Source organism: Drosophila suzukii, chromosome 3 (genome assembly GCF_043229965.1).
Source record: "Drosophila suzukii chromosome 3, CBGP_Dsuzu_IsoJpt1.0, whole genome shotgun sequence".
In the NCBI taxonomy this organism is placed as follows: domain Eukaryota; kingdom Metazoa; phylum Arthropoda; class Insecta; order Diptera; family Drosophilidae; genus Drosophila; species Drosophila suzukii.
In genome coordinates this window covers 70,251,209-70,271,650 of record NC_092082.1, presented here as the reverse complement: position 1 = coordinate 70,271,650, position 20,442 = coordinate 70,251,209, and the positions used below count along the sequence as shown (strand labels likewise).

The window sequence follows — 20,442 nt, the reverse complement described above, 5'->3', positions numbered from 1 at the left end:
TTCAAGGAATTCAATGCACTGACATGAATGACTGCATTACCCAATAAAAATGCTAAAATTCAAAATACTGCGGAAACCATTTCGATTTTATTGATTTGCAAAGGTGTTGATCTGTAACAATCACTTTCAGTGGGCAGAAAATATGCAGTAAACCTGATGAATCAGATCAATATTACATTCGAAATCCAATGGATCAATCAAAGACGTCATACATTCGTTAGCCATACATGGTATATACACCCTTGAACTCTCCAATAACCGCGTATAAAAAATCATCCTCATACAGACCAGTAAGTTTGGTTTCACATTTTTTGCGCTGCCTTAATTGTTTGAGCAAAACATTTTGTTCGACTGGCCCAGCCAATTTGTAAACACTTTTGCTCAGAGTGGGCCAAAGACTAAACAAATCGGGCAGGGAAAATTTATGATGATGGGGATCTGGTTGGGGCTCTGGTCTCAGGAGTGTCTGCAATCTGTTTACCCAAGACTAATTAATTGTTTAAACAATTCCAGCTTACCAAGATGGCAACAGACGATATTCGACAATTGTTTACCCCAAAAGATCATTGACAGTTGCCATTAAATGGCAAGAGATTTAGAAATCCATTTGGAAACGTATCACGATCATTGTATTGATTGGATTTCGAGTGATTTCTGGCGCGTGTGCAGGAGATTTAAGTGTGGCCAGTCGCTGGGCAATTACCAAAATTGATAGAGCCTAATGGCAAACGTAATTGATTAGATAATGACCCAGTAATGACCTAGACCAAGTTCTGAATCCCTCTCAATCAGTGGGATATGAAAAGTAGAGCAGTGTTACGCCCATCAATCAAAAGAACTCTTAATATCGAATTAACTGACACTTTTGGAATTATATAAGTTAAACTTATTAAACAGCTATAGGAAATGGTAAAAAACTGCTTACAGTTTTCAGTTGACCCCTTTAAAGCCCATCTAAAATCAATATTTAAACAATTTCCGTATCAAAAACACATTTGCAAGGCAGCAAACAAGCAAGATGAATTTCAAACTCTGGCAAACTAAATAAAAGAGACCTAGCAACTGATACAACCCCATGCCATACTTCCCATACTTCGCAAGTATTGTAAAGATATGTGAACACATAAAACAGGCGGCATTATCATCGCAATGATGATGTGATGATATGATATGGAATGGCAAAAGTTTTCTCTTTCTACAACTCAGTTTCGTCTGTTTCGATTTCGTTTTTGGGCTTTAGTTCTTGTTTCTTTTTTTTTGGCAAACTTTTATGAATACCAGTGGTTGGGGATGATATAGAAAAAGATTCTGTGACAAAGCCGCCAAAGACGATTAATCGCAGGACACGTTGGCGCCTGCGTGCCAAACGGAAACGGAAATCAAATGACAAAAAATATATGCAAGGTCCTTCCTGTGGCGGTTCAATTGAATTTCACCTGAGCAACTTTAAGCAGAAAATCCTTGTGCAGAAAGACTCACTTCAAAGGACCCAAGTCCTTGGTAAGAGCTGTCTGTCTGCAATAGAAGAGCGTTTTATAAGCAGTCCCTAAGTGTCGCGTTTTATTCGCAACGACAAAGAATATCAAAGAAATGAATTTAGGGAAAGAATATTTTTACAGAGACAGACCAATAAATACTCTTCTGCTGAAGAAATAAATAAATGCTTAGGGGTTGTTAATAAGCCAAATAAATAGTATTCAAGTATACTTACTATTTAAATTAAAATCTACAACACATTGATCTAAAAATTTAAGAACTTGAATAGATTTGGTATTTTAAAGATCAGCTTATCCATTTAATTTAAACTACAAAAAAAATATTCCCCTTTATTCGATAGAGTAGTTTGAAGTACAAGCAATTGAGCTCTAACCGAAGCTAGAAACTAACAAAAGACCAACACAAACTTTAGCAATTGCACTCCGCCAACGAAATCGGGCCAAATGATGTGCAATTTCTATATGTCCCCATATATATATAGATTGTGTGGTTACTTTGCGCGGGCGAGGACATTGCCCCAAAAAAGTATGCAACGAAAATTGGAGCCAAGTTCATAAATGTGTTTGTCTGCTGCTGGCCATTTCCAGGCAAAGTTTATGAAGCTCAGAGTGAGACTCATTAAGTACGACAAAAAAAAAGAAGAAGGATACATGAAAAACCCTCGTGGCTGGTTGATAATACTTAGTTTTCCTGATTGATTATGTGTGCGGATTTTGGGGCAGGCAAGGCTTAAAGAGTCGCGCAACAAATTAAATAACGATTTCCATTGCCCATCGCTTTAAGGGGGATTTCTCCTTGACCCAAGGAAGCAGGCAAACAATTTGCACCAAACTTTATTTACGATCTAGTGTGGCCGCCCCATTAGTTTGCTTCCTTCCTTCCGATTCCCCGCCCCCCATTTTGGCCATTAACTGGACATGAATAGTCTGCCCCATCCCAAAATCGAGTGATAAATGTGGGCGGAACTTAAGCAAGTGGTCTTTGAGCGACAATCAATGGGATTTGGAAATGTCATCGTGGGTTCCTTGGTCTAGAAACCGCCCACTAGACTGCAGTCTTCAATGGCCAAAAGTTTTAAGGAAAGAAAAAATATTAAGATTTTATTATCTACAGCTAGGTTAGCTTGGTGGCTGAAATCTAGATATTGCCCATAATAAAAAGAGGTACAAAAGATTGGAATTACTTTGACCTTATTATTTTCATTTTATTTCTTAACAAACTTCTTTACTTAAAAAATAATACAAATAACACAACATGTACTAAAGACTTCTGGGTATTACATCAATGCTGCTATTATCCTTTATGTGAACTATTTTCCAGGGCTTAACAAACTTGATTAGCAATTATGACACCACTTTGACCTTTTAATAATCTTTTTTACTTTAAAAGCATAAGATTATAATCTATTATATAATATTATATTATTATTATAATCTACAACTATAGAACATATACCACCATTTAACAATAAAATACCCCAAAATTTATAATATTCCTCTAATTATTTAATACAAATTTATATCATATTTTATTATACCACAATTATTTTCCAGGGCACCACAAACTCGATCATCAGCAGTAGCCAGCACATTCTTAGATCTACTTTTTTGCTGTCTTTTGTCTTACTTTTATCGCCTTTGGTCATTCAAAAGAAACCAAGTGTGGAGCGGACAACCTCATCGGTTTGGTTGACTTTATGGCTTATTTCTTATGATTATTGCATATTTATTGAGGCCCAGAGACTGGACTCTGGCTTCTGCGCTGAAAAAGTCAGGCGACGAGTGGCGTTTTTTTATGGAGCCCCGGCCCCACATGAGATAATTTCTCAATAAATAATTTGCAATATTTTTTTATTCGATTTTTTGTTTGGCTTTGAGACGGAACCAGTTTGATTTGCGCTGCCTTGATTGGCTTGCAGTATTTGTTCTTTCTCGATTATTATAAATGTTTCGAGCAGTAATAATAGAAAGCGGGCAAACAAAGAAGTTCATTAAAATGACAAACTTTGATATTTATATGCCGAAAGCATTCAGAAAATACTAATAAAGATTAATTGTATATTCTTGAAAGTCATAATTTGTAGGCAGCGCAGCAGAAACCAGAAAGTGTGGCATTAAATGTTTGTATTCTCCTTTTACAAGACCATAAAGCTCTCGATGGAGGGGGTTCTTTTTTTTGTATGTATTTTATAGGCCCGAGGATCAGAGTGTACCACATAGATCCCAGGGCCAGACACTTGGCAATGCCAGACTTTGTCTATGGCCATGCCCGACTGACTGCCACTTGCATTCCGACTGGTTCGTGTTCAACTCGTAAAATTCTAAGCAAAAAGCATAAAATTCGTCCATAGAGATACATATTTGCATGTGGGCTGTGACGATGTGAGTATTTTGAATTTTACAACCCGGAGGCGAATTTGTTGTGTGGCGGCAGCGGTGCGGTGGTGGTGTTAATTAGTACAACAACTGCCGGCGTGGCGCAGTAAAAACGCTCGGCAAATTGCACACTAACCTCACACAACGAAAAGCCGAGTGCGCGCTGTAAGTGCAGCATAATTAATAGCACCACAATTACGATCTAGACAGGCCAGACATATACCATATACACATGATTGACTAATGATTTGCGAGCGTTTTTTTACGACGAGGTCATGTTTTAGGACCTCATATCTCAGGAACTTTGTGCGCAATATCGGAAATATTTGGTATGCCCAGAGATAAATCATCGAAGGTGACAGAGATCGTAACTAAAGTAACGAGTTAATAAATAAATGTAAACAATGTTTTTCTGAGGTTAATATTTAGAAAACATTGGGAATATTTTGTATGGTCAGACATTAATCATTCCAGATCTTAAATTAGAAACTATAAATTTAAGACTCATAAAAAAATTCATTACGTACGATTTTAAATCGTTTAAGTCTATTTATAACCAAAGAATGTTTTGAAATATCAAGTGGTCTCAATTAAATATTATAAATTATTATTGCGCAGTTAGGCAGCCTGTTATTCAAGAATAAATTCTCCACTTCGTATTATACGATAGCAAACAATTTTTACGATGCCCTGATCCATTAAGATGTTATATAAATGCCATTATATCGAGAGAAATATATATAAGGTAATAAACTGAATGATCCAATCGAATAATCGTCTTACGCGCTAGAATGTTGAGTAATGGGTATTACGACTAGAAGGGATTATAAAAAGCTGTAGATTCGAGCCCCCATTGCTCATACATATAATTGTTTTTAGTGAACAAACTATGGTGACGAAAAGCGAGGGCGCGGCTGCTTCCGTGTCGCCTCCGTCGCTATCAGCAGGGTAAAAAAAAAAAAAATTAACAAAAAAAACACTGAAAAAAAGGGGGCGTGTTCTGGCCGGCAGGGCAAATTAGTACTACGCAGTATAGTACAGCATATAGTACAGTAAGTGGGGCCATACCGACTGAGAGTTGCATGCAAATAATAGAAATAAATACGCCAAATAGCTCGGCATGGTCTGGTGCGAGCAAGGTTAATGCTTATTTATAAACGAATATTATGTGCTCGGCAATCTTAGAGTGCTGATCTCGTTCTTTTTTTTTTTTACTTTTTCTCGCCTGCGTTCTCGACTCGCAGTGCCATTTGGTTTTTCGGCCGAATTTGATTATTTCCAGTATTTGCACGTCTCATTTCAACGCCCCTGCCAAATCAAATTAAAATAATCATTGAAACAAGTTGGAAAAAAAAACACTTATATCGCCGTGTTATTGTTTTGATTTTACACTTATATGCACTTTACACCAAATGAAATGCGCCGCGAAAAAACAAAATAAAACGCAAACAGGCCAACAATGCGTATACTTAATGCGAGACTAAACAAGCGTGAATAGGTTAGAGAAAATATGGGGAAAAATAAGAAAAACTAGGGGGAGAATATATAGCCTCCGAACCACAGAGAAAAGTTTAGGGGAGGGGGGATGCAAAAGTGCGCTGTCAAGTGTCAAATTGATTACGCAAGATGTGCCTTTCCTATCGTTAGTTTTCCTCGTTGATTGCATATTTATATTGTTTCAACCTATTTGAAGAGCTTGCACTGGTCAATCGAATGACAGAGTGAGTAATGCGCATTTCGCCAAGCGACTTTGGGGGCTCTTCTACTTTCTGGCGCATTGTTGGCAAGGCCATTGTCTTGATAAGGCCCCATTGATAAGGCCAAAGTTAACAAAGGTTACCCAGAGTACTGGACAATATGCAAGTCCTGCATTGTTCAGATATTACACAATATTGGTACACGTGGTTATCTTTCAGATTACAAGCAATCGAGTTAAATCGGGAACTTTCCACCGCAGAAGGTCGCAATGATGTCAGCTGAATCTGGATAAAGATTTAATGGAATCCATAAAAAATGTATCTTTGTATCTTTGAAATAAATTTAATTTACTAGTGTGATTTTCCGAGAAAAAATACCTCACGCCTGCCCCAATACGATCAGGAAACGTATTCTCGCCCATCGTAAATAGTGGGATGCCACCTAAGAAGGCCCCATAAATTACAGAAATTTCCAAAACATAATTGCCAAAGCGCGACGAGTTCGGGGCGCGTGAAAAAAAGCCACGAAAATGTTGGGGCCAAAAAATATATTTATAAAACGCTGCGGTTCGCTGCCAATTAAAAGAGGCAAATATAAAAAGAATAAAAATAACATTTCGTGCAGGCAAAAATAAATTGATAAAAGGAGCAACAGAAAGAAATACTTGGCAGCGGTTCAATGGCCAAAACGCCAAAGGCACGAGGATGAGTTCTCGATGATGAAGACACGAGCCACCGTAACCCCCAGACCCCCAAACCCCCCAAACCCCCAAACCACCGAACCACCGATCCCCCATTGCCAAGTGACACAACCACCAACATCCAACCACCGGAGCAAGAAGCCTTTGCAGTGCAGCCCGTCGAGTGGCAAATTTAAAATTCCACAAATGTCATTTGAGTGTTTCGCTCGTTTCGTTCTTTATTATTATGACGACTATTCGAAGAGGAAGCTCTGTGGCTACAAAAAAAAAAGGAGAAACGAGTCGTGAAGACTGGGAAAAAGGAAGCAAGTGTCAGGTAGAACGCGGCAACGTGTTGCATAAATTAGCAAATGCCATAAAACTTCATAAAGGAATGTGAAGAGCAGGGAACTCTTCCTTTCAATAGGGTAACCGGAAAAATCTAATAATAAGTTAAGACCACATTTGTGTGGGAGATTATAAAAGCAAATATGCAAGAGAAATATTACCAGGAAAGTATATATTATTATAAAACGATTAGGATTATCATTTAAAAAAGAAAGAACAAGAAGAACAATTCAATAATTATGGTTTATTAAAAGGATTAAATAGTTTTACGGTAATGGAACCCATTTTTAATAGAAGACGTATTGGCTTAAAACATGAACCCTAATGACATGATATAAGGAAAGGCATGTTTTGTTATAAAACTGTTAAAAGTTTAAGTAAGGAAGGAAGACCATCTTAATAATTGTGCTATATTAAATTAAATAAATAGTTTTACAGTAATGGAACCCAATTTGTTACATAAGAAGTCTATGCTTAAAACATGATTCTACATTTTTCACATTTATTTCCCTTAAAAACTGCATTGATTGCCATTTTGTTTACCTTTTTTGGTAAAAGAAAGACCAATTTAACAATTGTATTATATGAAATAAATTAAATAGTTTTACAGTAATGGAACCAGTTTTTCATGAACCCATTTTTATAGATACCATTTTCATTATAAAAAGACTTTCTTTAAAACAAGACTCCTTCATTCTTCACCTTTTTCCCCTTAAAAACTGCATTGATTGCAGTTTTGTTTACGTTTTTCACAAAGTTCCTAGAAGTACTCTCTAAGCTCAAATAACCTTTTCTACGACGCGCGAATAAATTTCTTTATCACGGTGATTGTTATTCCATTCGTAATCACTAAAAAACCCAAAGCAGTGGCAAATCTCGAAGCAACTACTTCCGTGAAACCGGCAAAAAAGCGAAAAACGACCATCAACAACAATTATAAACAACACCATTAATATAAATAATGCCAATATTAGTTCACAGCCCTAAGAAAAAATGTACTCAAAACAAAAACAAACTGAAATTCGCTGGAAGCGCGCAGTCTGCGCAAAATAAAGTTTCGGGTATCAAGTGGAAGAACCGTCTTCGATTTCTTCGTAGCCAGCGCAGCGCATTCTTCAACAGCCGTTGGACTTTTATCACAGTGAGGTGCTAAAAAACCAACAAAAATTGACGGATAGGCACCCGTTTGCATTGAAGTATCAGCGAAAATGATAAAGAAAACAATCACGTGAATGACGCACTGCATTATCCAAGAAATATGAGTGGAACGAATGATTTATGGGGCGGATCACGTATACCCAGACGATTTCGAAGCGAAAAGGAGTTCTAGGAAGTGCTATCAGAGAAATTCCAACCCATATGTCTTGCTTCCCGTGAGTCTAGCCTAAAATCTCCCTCATTAATTTCACAAGTGTTTGTGTTATGTGCTACCCCCTAAAAAAAGAACCCAATTGAGGTAAATGTCAATGAACTTAAGCGATTATTGATAACTTGCAAAAAAAGAACCGTATACTATAAATACACAAAATACTCGATTACTGGCTATGTAAGCAAATGTTATCAGTACGAAAAAATAAAAACAATAATTAACAGACTTGAAAAAAAAGAGGGGAAACATAGAGCTCTAGTAAATTAAATAAAATATGAATTGCGTTAACTTGATCACCCTGGGATAGCTTACATAAGCCCAAATGGATTTCCAGGAAACCCTACAAAAATACCTAAGCCCATTAAAACTGGGGAATAGTGAAATAAAGCGGTTTCGGTGGGGAAGATGATATGGGGGAACCGGTATCTGAATATGAATGAAAATGTGGCATGATTTACGCATGTACCCATGCATGTGATTGTGCACGCGTCTATTTATTTACGTATGCTGAGATGTAAACAAAACGAAAAACGATCCGAAGATAAAAGCGCATTAATTGCAAAAACTCTGCAAAAATAAAAAACAGTGGTATTTCAGCAGAGACGGGGAGAAATGTGATGCCAGCAGCACTATGACAAACATTTCACACACTAACCAAATAAGTTAAAAAACAAAAAGCAATGCAAATGGGTACAGGAAAAAAAAACTTTAAATGACTGACGATTGCATAATAATAGCGAAACAAGCTCCACTTTATCTTCACTCTCACTCCATTTTGACTGACTTGGCCATGAACTTGACCGTTTGCTCTGCGAAATGTGAATGAAATTGTTATTTGAAAGCCAACAAGCATTGTGGGAAAAACGTTAAAAGCTCCCAAAAAAAATAAACATAAACAACACAAATAGATGATGGAGTTTTGGGCTCGGAAAAGACGATTAAGATAGTATGTGGAACGAGGGAAAGTCCTCTAAAATGAGGCTTAGAAAATACACTAATGATTTCCATAATTCTGATATCAACTTTTCTTTAAAGACCTTTTTACAACTCAGAAGGAATCTTTGAAATGGAATGATTAATATTTTAAGAATGTATACATTTCCTGTTATTATTCGTTTCCATATTTTTTTGATACATGTTTATCATAAGTAGATTTTCTAAGAATCTTGATAAAATTCCATTCAAAGTGTAAACTTAAAATATTCCATCTCATTCCTATGAAAATTTGATTCCATCTCATGTTCTATATGAACTTTAGAGCCCTAAGACTAAAAATTTCTAGATGAAAACCCCTAAATGATAATTGAAATGTAAAATATTAACAAAGTTTTAACCAAAACATACCTTCCAGCCTGCACTGCTATTCGAATCGCCCTTGTCCTTGAAGTATGGCACATTCTGGACCATCCACTCGTAAATCTGGCTCAGAGTCAGTCGTTTGTCGGTGGCCGATCCAATGGCATGCGTGATGAGATCCGCATAGGATAGATTTCCCCATGCATTGCGACGCGATGAGTTTTTCTTGGCTGCATTCGCATTTTGTATAGCCTGCTGTGAGTCTGTTTTTTGGGGTATTAAGAAAAATAAAACATTATTTTAATTGGGGGAGGAAAAGAGAAAGTGCACAGAGAAAAATTAAACTATTTACTTTTTAATTGATGTTAAATAAGGTGAATATTACATTTATAAATTAAGTATAGAATTTTTGTAGATTTCTTATGAATTTATTATGGGTTATAATCCGAAGTACTTCTTTGTATATTAAGAAATTTAAAAAATTAAAAAAGGAGTACGAATGGAAATCGGGTTTTTAGTCACAACAAACGAGTTGGCGAAAATTCAAGTTTCTACATCTAACTCAGGCGCCTTTTGCTTGTTTATCCCTCTACTTTGTATGGGGTTTCTATGAAACATTTACGTATATGATCTCTGTGGGTGAGAACCTACCTCCTGGGGCCAACTGCTGATTGCTGGCCTTTGTACTGTCCAACTCGTCGGCGGGCTCCACGAAGTTCTCGGGGCGCGGACAGGGCCATGTGTTGGATCGGGCTCGGGTCTGGGGCTCGAAGCCCACGTCCAGGGGCAGGTCGCCCCCCAGCTGGTCCATGGCCAGCCCGTTGTCTGTGTGGGTCAACGTGGGCCAGTCCTGCGCGAAGCCGTCCATCATGGGGTAGAGTAGGTCGTTGTGCAGTTGCAGCTTTGCGGCTCTTCAAGTTCTCCTCGCCAGCCCAAAAAAAATCGAAGCCTATTGGTGAGCTTCGCGATCAGTTGTTTCCTAAAAAAAGTGAAAATATTTAAGTTACATACTTTTTATTAAAATGTTTTTAAAAATATTTAAAAAAATTCTGTAAACATTACAGGCTTATCAAATTTATTAACATTTATTGTATACCATGTAATATTATGTTTTGGAAAATGTTCAATTTATTCTCAGTATTACTAATTTTGTAAAAAAGACAGAGAAAACTAAATGTTCATAATATCTATTTAATTTTTGACTATGATTAACCTTGAATTGAAATTACTATAGTATTCTCCTGAAATTTTGTCAAATCATCTCATCTCTCTGTCAAGCATTTCGTTCAAAATTACTTTTTGATTGTTTTCGTGCTTGAAAATGGGGAAAAAACGATTTCCAAATGATCTTGGATCGTTCAACTAATTGACAATCGATTTTACAATTGACGATTAAATTAATCACATTTTAGGTTAGAGCTGATGCATATTACAATCACTTTCCTTCAAAAAAAAGAAATAAATTATTTTTGATGTTCAATTAGCTAAAGATTTCCGGTTATGTCTATAAGCTGTTTAATAAAACGTTAGAAATATTATTCAGTTATTCCGAGTTGTTATTATAATTCGATTGTGCTTGATTTATTGCAAACTTTTTTTATAGTTTCCAAGTTCTTAAGTTATTGGCAAGAAAACCTCACACCACAATTGAATTAAGCGATAGCATTTAAAAATTTATATAATTTTTGGTTGTTTATTTATTCGATGGAAATCTAAACTCATACTCATAGAGAAAAAGCTCTTAGATGGAAGTAAGAGAGCGTTATCAGCAGAGTCAAGGAAAAGAGCGAATACGATAATGTATGTAGGTTATGATCTTGTTTAAAAGCCTCCATACATTTTCCTTGCATTCCAATGCTCCAGATTTTTGTTATTGTTGCTTAGGAATGGGAATCAATTAGTTTTAATAAAATCTATAAATGCCTTTATGACTAAATTTAGCACACAAATTGAATGGGGGGAGCAATGAAAATGATTTTCAATTAGCGCGGCGACAAGGAAAGTTAATAATTATAACCAAAACGCGGTTTTATATTATGAAAAGTGTGACAAATCCGGGGTAAGTATCTCTCTCTCTTTCAGTTAATCTGTTTGAATATATGTAAAGGTCTATTGACTCTGTCTGGAATGAGGGAACTGATAAGTCATTGAAGCCTAACGAGCATCGCACCAAGTTTGACGGCAATTGTCTGGTGCAATTTTACCCAAAAATAGAAATAAAATATAGAAGATATTTTAATAATTAGTTATAAAATCCTGAATGTATTTGGCTGGGAACGTGGTTAGCTACTTGAAGTAAAAATTTAATTTACAAAGTCAAATGTTAATTCTTTATAATTCATAGAGATATTATTACCTGATAATAGCAAACGTCTGATGCAATTTTGAATTTAAAATAAACAGACAAATTATTTATAAAACCTAATCAACACGCTTTATAATATTTTTATAATTTTAGACTCTCCTCAAAAGAGCGCCAAAAGCTCATTTTTTTCTCTCTTCAACCTGAAATTGTAAACAAATTGAAAAGTGTGCGTAGCGCGTAACTGAATTAAAATTCAACTCACAAATACGCAGAAACCACAGCGAGTATCTGTGTGAGTGGATCGTACGAGGCATTTTATTCAGCTTTTTATACAACTTTTATTTTTTTCAGTTCGCCAAAGAGAAAAATAAAGATTGGGAGAGTGAGAAAAAAAAGGGGAAAGAAAGAGAATTCAACATCGATAGCAAAGAACTACCTTGAGAACACGGAAGTTCATTCATTTGCTACCTAAACATTTGCCTACCTGAAAGCATTCCCAAATACCGAACGTCACCTCATTATTTTTTGGTTCTAGGAAATTTTCAAAAACATCTCATGTGTTCTGCTGGTTTTATGTATTTAAATAACGAAATTATTTAGATAAGGTCGCGCGTCTCCGTTTGTCATTGCATAATATCTTCCCGGCGAAAGGTTTATGGCCGCAAATAATGGCAATTGCGAATGCGAATGAGTCGCACTCAAGTGCCCCCAGTGGAAAAGAAAAAAAAACCCCAGGCGGCAAAACAACTAACCGAAACATTCCAACCTGACCTAAGCCACTGGCTACAACAAAAATCAAAGCAAATATAATGAGGTTGTCAAAAAAGAAACCCAGAAATACACTCATACTGAGAAAGGAAACTAGTAGTAACTTTCAATCCAGACATGATCGACTCATATATTCGCTATATAAACACATAAATCTATCTGGAATTTTCGGGAGAGGCATTTCGAGTTGCCGCAAAGTTCATTGATTCGGGTTTGGGGTCACAATATCATCGCTTTCTCTTCGCTCCTCCCCCTTTCTCAAATTCAGAGTTTCATATTACCGATTTCAATACTTTTTGTTTTCTGTCCCGTTAAATAAAAAAGTTTATAGTTGGTATAGATGGCATATCATATAAAGAAAATTTCCTTGACTATATTTCAAAAAGTAATCTTTATCTTTCTTTTAGCATCTGTATTCCACTCAACTTTAATGCAAATTTCAATATTTTTGCTAGTTGATATTACTTAAAGCTCCTTTTTAAATGAAAAGACCAAAGAACCCCTTTTAAAGGGTACAGAGTATCTACTTAGTCCATAATGCATTCAAAATAGTGTAAAATTTTAATTGCCGCCTCTTCGTGCCGGCTGCCAACTATTTTGAGTAAATAAGCATTTGCATTTTGCACTTAAATCTAATCTATTTTTTTACTTTTAACCAAGAGAAATTGCGTCGCAAAGTCGGGAGTGAAACACTTAATAATATGCAATAACATTTAATAATATTCAAGCCCACGTCATTAAATGAAAATAACCAGGGAAAAAAAGCAAAACAAAAACACAAGAAAAATATAAAAGCATAGAAAATGTAAACAATAACAAGACAATACGTCTCAGAAGAAAAAAAATATATAGCTCTACTCAATCTATAGCCCAATGCGATTTCCTTTTGATCTGCTGCGTCACAGCTGACTATATAAGTCGTTTGAGTGGTCGGGATTAAAGACAGGTTCTCGACAAACATATTTTTTATTACATCAGATTAGAGTTAATTTTGTTTTTTCTAAAGCCAGTGACGCAAATTTGCGTAGGTGTTTTTCTTTGATCCAAACGATATTAAAGGGGAGATCAATGGAACAAGGCTGTAGCTTGTTAGATTATGTTAATAAAATACTAGCTAGATAACAAGATAATATTCTAATGAAAAAACCAAACAACGCAAAAGGCTATTATCACAGCGAAATTTATAGAGTGATTCAAGATCGCATTTGTTTGGCTCTTTCCTCAAACTGGGCAGATAGCATAAATCAGCCTCAAAGAACCCGGCGTGGGAGGTGGAAATTGGCTACGAAAATCTTCTGTATATTTTCAAATATTACACAATGGTTTCAGGAAATTCAGGGGGAGCGTACCCAAAAATTCCCTCGGCATTCCACGCTTTTTCAATGTCACGAACAAGCAATGTCAAAATTTCCGCTGGGGTGAAATCTTCAGGTGGTCCACTTTTTCAGGGGGTGTGACGATGGGACGCGCAACAAGTTGAGAAATTCTATAACTAGATATATGCCGATAAACGTGGGGGTCCTCAGGAATATAGATATGTAGTTATATATATATTTTTGGTCTATAATAATAGAGCCAAAAGTCAAACGAAAGCGAGTGCAGAAAACAAAAAACCGAAGCAAAAACAGATCTTTAAAAATAATAATAAAAAAGCAAAACAAAGGCAAAGCAAACTAAATAAAGACGGCAATAAAAAGATATAATAAAAAATTAAGGCAGAATCAGTACGAAGAAAGAAAGAAATGAAAAGGGAAAAAAGAAATAAAGAAAGATCAACAGAGCGAACCAAACAAAAATAAACCCACACTTGTTACGTAATGCCTTTCAATAGTTCGCTCTCCTACTTTTCTCATGTGTTCCGTTTGATTCTATATGCGTATGAGTATTATTTCCCACTTCTAGAGGGTGTACAGAAAACAGTTCGACTATCAGTTGGTAGCGCCCTAAAATAATCCTAGCTGGGGCTAAAACATTGAACAGCTGTTCCGGATAGACTTGGCCTCGGAGATCAAATGATAAGCACAGAATTCAGAGCTCCAGGGGCGTAAATTTGATGTGTTTCAGAGGGGTGGTACCATTTTACTTTTAATTATAAAAGTTACAGTACTACGAATACGTACGCCACTCCATGAAAAATAGTATTTAAAAGTGTTATTTATAATATTACAGGTTTTAAGATCTAAATTACTACAAGTTTTGGTTATTGCTTTCATAATGGAAACAGTGGATAGGTAGTCAAATTACATTTAGTTACATATCATAAAATCCATTTTAAATAGATAATCTATAACTTTCTTAAATTTCAAATATTTTTGCTGTCTGGTTTTCAAGCCCTTTTTAGAATTCCAAGTGTTCTGGCTAATATTTTTTTACTTTCCTTTTAAATTTGTTGCAAGTCATTATAGACGAACCAACCTTTTCCTACGACCCTGGGAATACTGGGCTTATCAGTAGGAGCAGAGCTGTAAAGATCACAAAGCCGGCCTCAAAAGTGTCCGCCAGATGCTCTGTCCGCTGAAACCCTCGAGCGACTGCATGTGATTTTTTATGCATGAGACTAAACTGGACCGTAGTGCCCCTGAATCTCAGGTATGGGCAGTCCTCTCACCTCCCCGGTTCTCCGCAGTGTACCTGCCCCTCGCACATGACCGGGTTCAGCAATGTGGAAGTAAAAGAGATCTACTCCCCAGCACAACCCGTCAAACAGGATTATAAAGCAAAGTAAGTCAATGCGAGAAAAAGCCCGATGCTCGGCCCAAAAAAAAAAAGGAAAATAAAATATAAAAAAAACCGAAAACAGAGAAAATAAAAAGCAAGACTGACAGCTGGTCGTCGGTGTGGAGATATTCGTACGGAGAGCAACTGGTATGGTCTGCACCGATCTGGTCCGGTCTGCCCTGCCTAATGAGCCGACGTCGAGATGAAGACGACGACGACGACGACGACGACGACTACGACATCAATCCCATAGCCCCAGGTTCGGTTCCAGGCCCACGATCTCAAGTACCTCGCGACCCCATAATGATCATAATGACGATGACGAGGCCGCATCGAACTCACTTGTCGGCCATTCCGGTGTGCCGGGGTCTCTCTGAGTGTGTGCTTTGTCACCCTCCATAAAACCGAACGACCTTTGCTTCGAAAGTGAATTATACTCTGCAATATCAACTTCGTCATGGACTAACCTGCTGATAAAGCACTTCAACGTGAGAGCGGCGTGTTCGGCTTGTTAAGGGGACCTCTTTATATATAATTGGATAGGAACTGTGCTTGAAATGGTATCGCTCCTATAACTTCAGGTTAAATCTTAAGTTTAGAAAAGTTTTGAGCATTGTCTTTGGATTAGAAAAGTACGTAAGTTCTAGGGCTTTAGAATTGAAGGGATTTGAAAATCGAAGATTACTTTGATAGGATATACTACTGCATATTTAAGGTCTTGTTAGTGCTGGTTAATCTTCCGGTTAACGTTTCTTTTAACATTGCTTTACCAAAGTAGACCAGGTGTAACTTGAAAACTGTATTTTTAAGAATGGTTAATATCTAATGATTTAACTTGCTTTTAATATCATAAATTTGGTGGTAAACTAACAATAGTCCGTTATGTACTGTACACTTAAATTAAGTAAAACTTTGGAAATATTAAACTTAAGATATTTGTAAACCAAACATTTTTACTGGAAGGGTATATTCTAAAACATTTTTTGTATTCTTGTTTATTGTTATACTTTCCCTTTCTTAGTTAGAATCTTCACTTTGAAGACTTTCAGCACTGCCAGTCAACCAGTGAACTCTCTTTAATACTCCTAATTCCCTTTTGACACTTTGGGCTGTCGCTTTGCCCCGAGTGCGTTCTTATCACGCAAACCAAAAGATAAAGGAGCGATAAAGAGCTGGAGCGAAAGCAATGCACATCACATTTATGCATTCCCCGTCAGAGCAACTGTTGCCATGTGGAGCTCTTCCCGAACCACTCGCTTGCCACTGTCTCTATCCATATAGCGTACATATCTCTTTCTCGCTGTGGCGGGAGCTTATCGCAACCCTCTCCAATTTCCCAGACCTCAAAAGACCCCACCCCCAGTGTAACCCCTTGACAATGCCAAGCATAAACCTTGGACAACAAATCTTTTTTTGCGACACTTTCAATCTGCGCTCTTTCTCACATTATTTGTATTTAACTTTATTTTTGCTTCTTGTATACCATTTTAAGTCAGTTTATGATGGTTGGGAAATGGTCTATGCAGGACTAGACCCTGCTTTTAATAATAATACACCAAATATTTTAAGAATATTAAATATTCACTTAAAGATTCAGAATTCTTCGGGACTTTAACTAGACTTTCCCAACTACTTTGTATGATTTCCTATTACTTTTCCATTAGAAAAATGCACAAGGAGGTGTCAGTCATTGCATTCTGGTTTTTCTACGCTGTTAATATTTAATAATTTATTAAGTCAATTATCGCGGAAGCTTATTCAAATAAAAGCTTATTGGAAGTGCAGTTATCTGGCGGCACGTGGATCTGCGAGAGAATCACGCGCTACTAGGCCCACATAGAGAAGTAGAGAAGTATATATTCTCTATATAGAGAAGGAGAGGCCCGACCAGGCAATGTGCAATAGTTCAGAATGCAGCGAATGCGAATGCAAATGAAGGCAAAAGCCCCGTGCAATGTTTATAGAATTCATTACAATAATTAAAGAGCAAACGATTCGATTCGATTCGATGCGAATCGACGGATGGAGAAGTCACCCAAGAACGTAGAGCCCCCAAACGGCGATCTTCGACTGACAGCTGAGACAACTGACGCATGGAAAACTTCGATGCGATCATCTGACTTCATCATCCGCAATGCAAACGCAATCTATTTGCATTACTAACGTTTTGGGGTCAACGGGAAAATCAAACTAAATTTGTTTAGACTTAAAGGAATGTTGAATAATCTATACCAAGAAATGATATGGATCTATTGCATGTTAAGATACTTTAATTATTTTGATAGTAGCTACTTTAGATTCTGTTTGAAGTACATTTAAAATATATCTCCAAATAAAAAAAAGTTTTCGAACCATTCACTACTCATAATTACTCCCAAATCCACTATCATTTTGACAGTACAGCCTCCCCTCTAAAATTCACCCCCTTTATTAATTACTTCCCGATTTCTTCGCTCCAATTACAGCTTTTTGGACAAACTTTTGCACACTTTCTTGTTATCACCTGGCACGTTCCACCAATGTGGCTAGCAAACACTCAAGATATGATAAAAGCCACAATCACATACGAATATTAATACATATATGTATACTTTTTGGGCCATCAGCTGCTGTACCTTGGAATATAGCGGATAGATAAAAGCCTTATCTGGAACTGGAAACGTGAAAAAAGTGTTTTCGACAACCGGCCAACCGAGTGCCGAATCAACCCATTTATGAAAATTAAACCTAATCACATTTCAATGTCAATACTGATGTCGAAAATAAGGTTGAAAATTATTTTAAAAACATAGATATAGGTCTGGTGAGTGAGGTGCGTACATATATATATGAATCTCGGGCAAAATAGCAATAAAATCGGCCTTCGTTAGTCGAATACGAAAATCGGGGGAGCAAACACAGAAAGAAATGAGGAGCGACAGCGGGCTCTACACAAACGACACACGCTATAACTTCTGCTATCAGTGTGGCGCTGGGTTCTATTTTTAGAGCCATTATCAGCAGTGCTCTAATTAAGATCTCCACAGCCCACTCTCGAGCAAAGTAACACACCAAAACGGACTAATCAAAGCCCACACGAACCGAAAGATCATCTATTGAAAGCACTGGAGCGCGGAACGTGACCGAGCTTTATGGTTCTGGTGTTTTGATCTTGAAAGTGAAACGATTGTGAATTACTGGGACACTAAGGATTCCGCTCTATATTCACCTATGTATGTAGTGTTCAAACTTGGAATAGATTAGTATTCCCTCGTAAACATTACTGAGGTAAATCTATAAGAACTAACTGAGGTTAGTATAACCACATTAATCCATGTCAAACCTTATCGTAGGGCCGTTAAAAGTAGGTTTGAAAAGTGTAGATACTAAAACCTACTTCTAGTTTAACATGTGAGCAAAAAAAAAGTTCTTTAATGGGTCTATAAGTAGAACTAAGTTTATTTTTAATAGAGTCTTTATAAATTTCATATTCAACTACTGACAATGTTAAAGTTTAACAAAACTCACTTATAAGTCTGTTAAAATTTTTTTGTATAATTTTTAATTCTCGAGAACAGAACTAACATGATGGTACATTCAGTTTTGATTTTGGTTCCATAGCTCGGCTGGTTTTTAGGTTTTAATTTAGTATTTCAAAGATTATATTTATAACAATGATTTTCATTTTCAAACCGACTAAACTTTTGAGTGATTTCTTGTCTCATAAAATGTGGAAGAAACTGAGACTTCTAGGGACCCATTAAAAATACAGGAAAACCAGAACGACAATGTTTCATCGTTCAAATAAACCTTTTAATGATTGTTATTAATATTTACCCGCCAAAAGTTAGCAATGGGAAATCGTTGCTCCTTGTTGACTGCGATTTAAGAATTTGTTGATTTTGCCGGTGGAATTTGTTGATCGCCAATTCTGGTTGTTATTGCTGTTAACTAACACTGTTTTACTTATTTTCCTTGTTATTTTGCACTTGTTTTGTTTGTGGGTATGTTGTTGTTTTGAGCAAAACTTGTGTGGGTTTCTTGATTTTGTAGTGTGATTATTTAAATATATTTTTTAGATTGCTGCTCACACACACACACTCATAGACTGGGAGGGATTACAAAATATGCTGTTGTTGTTGGGCGGCGGTTTTTTTTTTTTGCTTAAGCTGGAGACGATTGTAAAAACGTTAAATTAGAATATATATATAACACCAATAAAAATAAACAAATACAAAAAGAGCGCGAAGAGAGGGGCGCGAATCAAGAGAGTGATGCTTAGCTGTGTGTGTGTGTGCCGAAGAGAGTGGAGAGCGAAACCGCGCGATCACGTCACGTCATCAATTCATGCCAATTGTGCGCACACACAACACTTAATTGGAATTCGTATGAGCATTCAATGAAAACCGAGCGGCGCAGTCGAAAAGTTGTTTAAAGTTCAAATGGGTAAAAAATTTTAATATAAACACGTTTCGGAGCTTACTCCAATTCGCTTATTCGGCTAGTGGTAGTAGTAGTGTGCGTAAATGGTATATAGCCGAGCACATATGTATTCGTATTCGTATGTATGTATGTATGTACAACGTGACTGCGACGAAGATCATCCAAGCATCGCTATAAGTCTATATAATACGTTTTTCAGCTTTCCTCTTGTGTTTTATATAGCGAATATACGAAAATCGTACGAACGCGTTCTTTCTACGTTTTAGTTTTGAGTTCCGCACATATTCACATGTTTTGTTATCGAAACATTTTTGTTTTCACTTTTTTTTTCGGGGTTTTTTGCGTTTTAGAAATAAGGTTTTTTGGGTCTAACGTTTTTCGGGGTTTGGCAGATCACTGGTTTTGGATATTGTGGGTTCTCTTTGGCACAGCTTAGTGCTGAAAAGGAAAACGATGAACGACCTCGTGGCTTTTAACCGCAAGCGAAAAAACACAGACTGCTCGTTAACTGCTTTCTAGTTGGATTGGATGCGAACTGACAACTGATTCGCCGTCGCCGTCGCCTTCGTAAAAGCGTTCGTTTCGGCGGCGCAAAAAGAAAAAGGCGGTCTGTCTGTGTGTGTGTGTTTGCCGACTCCCAAAGAGAGAGAGAGAGAGAGCTTGCTCTTGGGTTCCAATTGGATTCCACTCGGTGGAGAAGACTTTGTGACACAGTTGGGGACAAAAAATTAGTGGGGTACTAAAGTCAACAAACTATATTTAAGACATGCTACAATTCATCATCCATTTTTTTTTAAATTATTTTCATTTAATAAAGATACTCTTGTATTTAATATATATTTGTACATCTAATAGTTACTTATATAACTTCCACCTTTTTTGTTCGTCTTTTCAATCAACAAAGTATTGCCAAAATATTTTATATATTTTAAAACATACATGCCCGTTTCCGTTTAGATTTACCTTA

General features: G+C 36.7%; 1 protein-coding gene across 4 annotated transcripts in view; it reads right to left on the bottom strand.

The window, feature by feature from the left end:
• Window positions 1–20,077, bottom strand: part of foxo (forkhead box, sub-group O) — a 35,414-nt gene extending 15,337 nt beyond the window's left edge. For 3 of the 4 annotated variants that reach the window (XM_070996968.1, XM_070996970.1, XM_070996969.1), the window contains exons 1-3: window positions 18,870–20,007; window positions 9,914–10,241; window positions 9,311–9,525 (exon numbers count right to left, since the gene is read on the bottom strand). In XM_070996968.1, coding sequence (XP_070853069.1) covers window positions 9,311–9,525; window positions 9,914–10,133 — 435 coding nt within the window. In that variant the 5' untranslated portion in view covers window positions 10,134–10,241; window positions 18,870–20,007. Of the gene's footprint in view, window positions 1–9,310; window positions 9,526–9,913; window positions 10,242–18,869 lie in introns of all 4 variants that reach the window. The other variant, XM_036818320.3, reaches the window with a different exon arrangement.
• Window positions 20,078–20,442: the final 365 nt, after the last annotated feature.